We start from the raw sequence: 8,761 nt of genomic DNA, 5'->3' as shown, positions 1-8,761 counted from the left end.
TTTTGTCAGTTAAGGTTTTTCTGTAGAATTTCTATGGCACTCTCCTCTTTGCTTACATGATTAAACCTGTCAGTATTGTCCTCTCATTTAGATAGTGACAAACCCCTTCTATAATACAGTGATAAGCAATCTTTGTAATCTTTAATTGTTTTGAAATGATGACACATGGAACATTACACAAAAGATTTAAAACTAAAGCAATGCGGGGTTTTTATTTTTAGTTTGCTGTTTTTATCACAATAACCTGGCAAGTAAGAGACGGAAGAGATTAAACATGTTACCTTTTCGCATGCTGTTCCACATGTACCATACATCATGTTTCAACAAGGTTATGTTCTCAGGGTTTGCAAATTGAATTTACACACATTCTAGCTTTAGGAAAGATGAAAAATAATGGTTTAGTTTAGTATAGTTTATTAGGATCCCCATTAGCTGTTACCATCGCAACAGCTACTCTTCCTGGGGTCCTGGGGTATGATTAATGCATTTTGGTTAAATCCATAAATGGGATAACAAGGAACAGAATTATAAGATAATAGTCCCACATTAGAGTTTGCTATACCTCTCTGAAGTAGTTACTGATTGACTGGTCCATATTGTGAAGATGCAGATGCGCAGTGCAAAGAAATAACTAGAAGATTCTAAAAAGTGTGACCCACACTGACTTTAGGAGAGGAGAGCAAAGGGGATTGTCCACCACTCAGTTTGAATTCACTTCTAAAGCGGCTGTGTCATTGGACAATGATCGCAAGAGGCCATTCTCTCCAATATCAGTAAGTATTCAAGGACTGGCTGCTATTGGTTGCCATTTTTGGTTGCCGACTTTGCATGCAAATTGCAACCACACTGGACTGGTGATGGATCCATTTCAGAGAAAGAAGTCCTAGGGACCTAGTGACCGAGGGACATCCGTTACTGGATGGTCCTTTCTGACATGTAACTGGAACTTTGCTGTGGTTCTGAAGGCTGATTAGAGAGGTGACCCAAAGGCTTGAAACACTCCTAACAAGCACCTATGTGCCTGAGCAGACCCTGTAGTTCTTGCACTGCTGACAACCGAGAGGGACACCTTAATTATCTTTATAGAAAGGCATATGTGTTACATTAAAAAGTGACTTCAAATCAGCTACATAAAACATTTTAAACTATGTAGATTTAAAGCCCAATAACTTTTTAAAAAAGTCTTTAGCATAGCACTACGGTCAAATTATTTGAACCCAATTATTGCCATTTAACACTCCATCAATTGAATGAGAGTATCAAGAACACACACAAACTCAGATTCCGCAGATTTTGATAGAAAATTTAATAGGTTCTTTATTTTTCTCTTACAATAAACTGTACTTAACGCACAATGGACTACTGAAGATAATCTCTGACATAGTGGTTTCATTTGCCAAACAGTGTGTAATAGGCTAAGCACTAGCAGTTCATTCAATGACACCACTGCATTTATACAAAATACCTTTTATGGATCAATATTTGATCAGTATCTTTTCTTTAAAAATAGACTTTAAGTAATATCTAGAATATGCATGCTGAAGCATGAACATGATATGAGGACCAATAGCCTGGTACAATGCAGTGGTCATATTGAATTTTAAATGTTCCACACAACTTCTATGAAACGAACTGAACCCAAGGAATGTGTTTTTCTGGATAAACTGAGCATTTAAAAAGCCTCCCTAACATAGCACAAGCAGATTACTGTACATCCACACATCTTACTGTGTAAAATGGGAGCTAAATGGCTGTCAAGCTCCAATTTGATACACATCAGATCAAACATTGACTTTGGTATGTTTTCAGATTTTGAATACAGATTTAAGTACAAAACTATGCACAGCAATTTTGTTCAGAGTTAATTTCAGCCCAGGCGAACATAAACAGGTCTTTTACAAACATTGCGAAGGAAATGATAATTAAAACCACAGTGGTACTGCAATTCCAGCTGCCATGTTATCTGAAACCTCTAAAGAGTGAGAAGATTAAAATTGAACACAGCCTTAAAAAGCAAAAAGGAGAATCTGGCCTATGTATGAAGACGACATTGTATTGATAAATGTTTTCAGGTTTCAGGTGTATATATCACTGTGGAATGTCTACATATGACTTCTTGTATGATTCTGGAACATCCAGAATTTAAAACCCAATAATAAAAGACAGTATCTAAATATATCACACATTAAAGTAATTTACTGAACTTCCCACATAAATCACAGCCCTCTACAAAAAATACACATTAAACCCATTGCAAAATAACAAATGCATGATTAACTACATTTCCCACTGTACCAGGCATATTGGAAAGATTGCATTATTTACAACATAATCTTGATTTCAGAATTAGCCAATGAATTAACAGCAGCTTAAATGGCTCAAACACTCCGCAATGTTGCTATCTAATCACAATCACTTGCATCGATGCTGAACTGCATATTTGTACGAGATAAGAAGGCAGCATTTCAATCATAGGAAGTCAATCAGAAGGGGAAGCGAGGCAGTATCCATTGCGCTGCTTGTCTAGTAGAAGGATTTGCAGTCAGAATTTATTTGTTCTACAGCTGAGAGGACTCCTTTCAGCAATGCACTTTCTACAGAAAACACAAGGCTGACAGACAACAGGTGCTGCAGAAAACAAAGGGTGTTCAAATTTGCTTTCAATCTGCATGATGGCAGAATTTTGTCCTCAGTTCAACTGTTGCATTATGTTGGTGTGTACATTTACATAACTCATGCAACTGCCTTCTTATTTTAGCGCAATTTGCCAAGCGGATGGCTGCTCATTTTGACACTAGCATGTAAAAACATAGTCAAAACCCAAAACTGTGCAATGACGGCAACATTCAACTTGTACCTGACATACAGAAAGGAAACCTTCCTGTGCTTAAACCTCAGGCAACTAAAGGGAGAAACAGCCCACAATACGATGTTGCTTTACCAACTACATCAGCAGCTGTGCTATGGTACATGAAGCTACCATTCCAGCTGCAAAGATACATTACAGTGTGTCAAACATTCAAAATACCGAGTGATTAAAATCTCTTAAAAATCCTCAAGACAACTGGCTCAGTTTCATCTTGAGAAACGTGTCTATTTGCACAGTTAATACATTTAAAACAGCAATATTCCAGCAGATATCTGTATAAACCTTATTGCAATGTAATGTTCAGTCTCTGGATGACAAACATTGTTCATTTACATCATTAAAATCTAAGATTATTAAGTGCTGTTAGCTCTAGACTAAGACATTTATAGACTATTACATTTATGCAGTGCCTTACATCTACGATTGTACCTTACGAGAGAACTGCCAACCATATACTCAATTTTACAAACACAAACAGATGGGTTGCACTGTTTAAGACCAGAGCTGTTCAAGCTCCAAATAGCTGCATCTACAGATGAGTTTATTATTACTAGGTTTGACTAGACATGACTTAGTCTAATAATTACCAGGATTAAAATGCATCTTTCAGCATCGTATTAAAGTCCCCAAACCACCAAAAAAAAAAAAAGATTAAAAAAAAAAAAACCTTCCCTAGCACTCTTGCCTGTCATTACATTCAGAATCACCATTTTTTCCATCAATAAAATGTCAGCAATTTCCTTAGCCCACACTACCACATTCCTGGCACTTCCTTTTACTTTTCAGATATAAAATCACTGTCTTGAACTTGTGCTTTGCATTTTGCTATTGGCCAATAACAATTAACATCTGAGAGCACTTAGAACGCATGCTCATCCTATGCTCTATCGATGTTACAAAACATTACAAGCTAGCAATGCTGTTAACCATGCACAGAACATTCTGATATTATCGAGCCATTCTACTAACACTTGCAAAAACCTGGCACTTTTCTCATTTAATGTGAGGAAAACAAATATTTATATATCACCCGTGTTGGCTGTAACCACAGATGTAGTTTTTTGGTTTTAAGACTTTGTCCTGGAAAACACATTAACAACACCAAAATAAATGCTTTGTATGGAAAAGATACCACAGAATACTGAGGCCTGAGGTTCTCAGGCTTGCCGTTAGTCTGCCATTATAATGTATACCTATGATTGTTATTTTGTATGGTGACTTGTTTGGCTGAAAGGCTATACACAATTCTAACCCAGGTGGATCTGAATGCATTTATCTGAGTCCGAAATCTTCTAATTTGCAGATTACCTGGACATAATCAACCCTTGCGATTGCTTAAGAAGCTGACATTTAAGAGGTCTATGGCTCTTACTGCTGTGAAAGTGACTATATAGTTCTCTGATTTATTAAGACTGAAAATTTAACAGTTTCCCACACACTAACAGCTTTTTTTGCACATGTGACACAAATAGACACAGATCTTCTAATTCTAACGTTTCAATATTTTTCTATAAGATCACTTCATATGTGTTCCAAAAAAAACGTGAATTCTGTAAAATTTTTAAGAAGTGCAGAAAACAAATACACCCATTTTTTAATTGGTCTCATCAGAGATTGTGATCAAAAACTACTGTAGTCATTTTGATTGATATTTGATTTGATATTTTAGACAGCATTGCCTCAAACTGATGATGTAATTTATAAGTTACACTCTGCAAACAAAGATTTTTGTATTCTATTGCCAACTGCCCATCACATGGTCAAATGTCCATCATAAGTTCCTTATGGAAAAGCAATATATGTCAATATATGTTAAGACACAGTATGAGATAAAACATACTTTGATAAAATATGGAACTCTACAGCAATATTACCACTCTCAAATGTTCTTTTCCATATTATCTAATGCATTTTACAATACTTAAAATTATTTTCAGTACATCCTGCAATAATTGCAAAAGAAACACGTGAGAGAAAAAGTAACTATTCTATTTTCAAAACTGCATTTTATTTTCAGCTATATTTAAAAGCACACTGACTACATGTAGAATTTATGAATACTTTACTACTTTATATTTGAACTTTTTCTCATGTATGTAATGGACATGTTCAAAATGTATATGAGCCTATCCCAGTATGCATTGGATGAGGAATACACCCTGGACATGAAGCCAAACCATTACAGGGCACACACACCAATCCCTCACACACTCATACCTGTGGGCAATTTAGAGTCTCCAATTAGTCTAACCTAAATCAATGCATATATATTAAAGAATACATTTTGTTTAATGTCAAATCTAACAATTTCTCTTATCTGTACAAAAATGACCATGATGAAAGTGGAAAAATATGCTGTAGTGGTACGATTATGGGTGCTATATTGTAGTGTGAAGCCATATTATTTTTTCTTTCAGTGCAAACCATTTCTTTGTTTCTGAAGCATTTGCAATCTGGGTGTGTGCACACAGAAGATTTCTGCAGCAAGTTTAAATTGAGTGAGTGTGAATGTTAACCTTTACCTTTATTAAGACTTACACATCCAATATAAGCTCAAAATGACACCCTAGATTTCAGGATCAGATACCTTGACATATATTCCTATGTAACACACACACACACACACATATATATGTATGGATGTATGTATATGTGTGTGTGTGTATATATATATATATATATATATATATATATATATATATATATGACTGTATAGACAACCTGTAGGTTTTAACTCGTAATGTAGATTTCCTAGTGCATTTTCCATTTACATTGGCAAGTGAGTTTTACCTAGTCACAAGTGGAGTACCCCAATATGAATAGTTCCTCTGCCTGAATCTTCATGAAATGCAAAAGTACCAACTGAATGTGAAATTTGTGTTGCAGCAGCTATGTGAACAAGCCAAGTGAACCAAACTTGTAAGCAACAGCTCTTGTAACAAGGCATTGCTTTTTTAACGCTAGCCTTTTGAGCTAGCTTAATCTGGCCACTTTGATAGCTGGAAAAAATAAATGAAAAATTAAGTAAATAAAACTGATTTCCTTATTCAGCATATTTGTTTCCTATTAGGACCTAAACCACTGAGGCCAGTCGCAGCCGTTACACCATTGGCCAGATGCTAATAGACACACAGGTCTGGAAACTTCATCTCGTAGACGGGCACAGACTGGTACTGGGCGTGGCCAGATGTGATCGTCACAGCACCTGAGGGGCTGGGCGGAGGCCTGAGATGAAGAGTGACAAAAGTAGAGATTGACAATTAGAATATTAATAATTCCATTAATGCACAATTCAGCACAATTTATTTGGTACTTCTCACAACAAAACAACAGCGTCCTTGGCTTGATCTGAAATCACTGTGTATGATACGGTATTTTAACGATAGGTACTAACCGACAAGAGACTTTAATGGACAGTGAAATTAATTGTGTGAAAAAATTAACTGAAAAAAAAACAGAGGAGTGAAGGGTAAAACAAAGTCAGTGTGTTGCTGAGTTTATGTTTTTTTGAAGCACATCAAAGAACCACTGTGCCCTTTAAGACATGTTGGTACAGCTACAGGACCTGGTAGCAGGCATTCCTATGGGAGCTTACTGCTGAAACAAAGCGTTATGGATCTTCTCTCATATAATGTGAAGAAACAATCTTAATTTATCACACTATTTCTGGCTCTGACCACAGAATAAGACGAGTTTTCAGTTATAAGACTCTGTCCTTGGATAATGAACAGATAATGCATTCAGCCATCACAGACACATTTATGGAACACTGCCTGCTTGTTCTATCATGACCTTTGACCCAATGATGAGAGAATGCACCGGCCTTGTTCTCAGACAATCCATCAACCTTAAATTAGGCCAGTTCACAATATGCCTGGAAACTAGCTATAGAAACATGACCCTCTGCTCTCCTCCTGAGAAATACTTAAATGCACCTTCGAATGCGTGCACTTCCTACCAGAGAAAGAGGGAGGGAAAGAGAGATAAAAAGACTGACTTTAAAAGTACATATTGTTTAAGATTATATATGTCAGTCCACTCCCTGCATGGTTGCTTGTCCCAGTCACAATACCCGTCTGCACTGCCCACCTAGTGGTGGAATGAATTTCCCACGGAGGTCAGGACAACAGAATCAATGGGCATCTTCAGACTGTACTATGTCTTCATTCCTATTCTCACTCTCTTATCTTATGTAATGCAATTGTTCTAGTGTGGTTTATGGCTATGGATATAAACAAAATCTATGATTTGTTTAACTTAAGTTAGAAGGTGGCTTTAGTTAGCTAACATTTAGTGCTTTAATGATGTTTTACATACAGTTGTTGGTCTGGAAAAGTTTGATTTGATGCTGTTGTTCATACAACTCAAGAGCATGCAGTTATGTTCCCTTACATTGTAAGCCATGCTGGATAAGAGCATCTGGAAAATTAATGCAATGTATGAAAGAGGCAAATGTTGGATATATTGCAACAAATACTGAATAACATGTCAGTTGGGAAGCTTGGTTTGGTGAAACTGGACAATGACTTGATACTGGACACTTACCGGATTGTGAGCTCAAAGATCTGTGCTAATCTGGTGTGTAACATATTTGCCTGTAAAACCAATACATCAGTTACAACATTTCCTTCAAAGAAATAGTAGATTTCAATCTAGAATCTATTTTCCGACTATATTTAAATGTATATAAAGAGGGATAATATATTTTTTATTTAATATCTTAAAAAGACAAGTTTTTATTTATTTATTATCTACTGCCAACATTCAAATATTATTCAGGAGATATTTACCCATTTAAAGGTAAGCATGTGAACTTCATAACACTGTTAAATGACTAAACTGATCCTCACCTTGGATTCGCAGTGGGCAGCGATCTCCTCGAATGGAGCCTTCTGGAACTTCTCAATCACCTGCCGTCTTTTCTCCTTCTCCTGTTCTTCCATGCCTGTGGTGTCTGAGGAGGAGCCACACATACACTCAGGCCTTGGGGCATGTCCATGGGGGCATCATGGCAATGTTGCATGTTAGCTTGTAAATTCTCCCTAGGGTATATCTACATATACTCTCTTCAATCACTTTGAATTACATTTCCTTTCTTGGACTCAGAGGTCTTTTAGTGGTTAAAGTAAGTTTCCTACACAAATAGCTTTGGTAAGGCAAAAGTCTCTGAAAAGTTCATTTGTAGATTTCATAAAAGTCTTGCCTTTCCTGTATTGCAGGAATCAAGTATTAAACCGGTAGTATTTTGTTATTGCTTGCTTTACTAGAATCATATTTGACAGGCAGTACCTCACAGAGTTCCAGTTCGCTGCTTTAATCTTAAAATGAGCTTGGTGCAATGCTACAGAAGCTAGAAACTATAGCATTTTCCTTTTCTCTGTACACAATCAATCAAGTGAGAGAGTATTCAGGCTTGATGCCATGATGTATTATAGTGTAAAACTGGGAACAGCAGAAAAGAAAAGCAAGAGTCTTTAAAGTTTATTATTGATTGATTTTAAAAAAAACCTTTAGCCATTCAGCTTAATTAGAATGACTGAAAAAAAAACTGAAAATCTCAATGTTTCTCATCTATATTTGACTAACTGAACAGCATCAAACTTAAATTCTTCTAAGTGTATTCTATAATTCATCACAGTGGTTTGAAGACTGAAATATAACAATGAATCAAATGAACATTTTTGAATATTTTATACGATGAGTGCACACATATTTTATAGCTTCTTTTTTTTTTTTTTTTTTACATCAAACAGATCAAATAAAATGGTTATTTCATAAGAAACTCCAAGCATTATAATTTACATATCTGTTACCTGCAAATTAACTGCCGATGGCATTCATTCTTGTAACATTTTTAAAGACTATAGAAATCAAAATCCAAAATTACTTTAC

The 8,761-nt window shown here is 35.9% G+C and overlaps 1 protein-coding gene across 4 annotated transcripts in view; it reads right to left on the bottom strand.

Annotated features, from left to right (window-relative positions):
- Positions 1 to 5,580: 5,580 nt before the first annotated feature.
- The window catches only part of efr3a (EFR3 homolog A (S. cerevisiae)), a 108,509-nt gene continuing 105,328 nt past the window's right edge, over positions 5,581 to 8,761 (bottom strand). For 3 of the 4 annotated variants that reach the window (XM_035428813.1, XM_035428814.1, XM_035428815.1), the window contains exons 22-24: positions 7,720 to 7,823; positions 7,415 to 7,464; positions 5,989 to 6,094 (exon numbers count right to left, since the gene is read on the bottom strand). In XM_035428813.1, the coding sequence (XP_035284704.1) occupies positions 5,989 to 6,094; positions 7,415 to 7,464; positions 7,720 to 7,823 (260 nt within the window). Of the gene's footprint in view, positions 6,095 to 7,414; positions 7,465 to 7,719; positions 7,824 to 8,761 lie in introns of all 4 variants that reach the window. The other variant, XM_035428812.1, reaches the window with a different exon arrangement.

The sequence above is a fragment of the Anguilla anguilla genome, chromosome 8 (assembly GCF_013347855.1).
Source record: "Anguilla anguilla isolate fAngAng1 chromosome 8, fAngAng1.pri, whole genome shotgun sequence".
Classification (NCBI taxonomy): Eukaryota; Metazoa; Chordata; class Actinopteri; order Anguilliformes; family Anguillidae; genus Anguilla; species Anguilla anguilla.
This window is presented reverse-complemented; position numbering and strand designations above follow the sequence as displayed.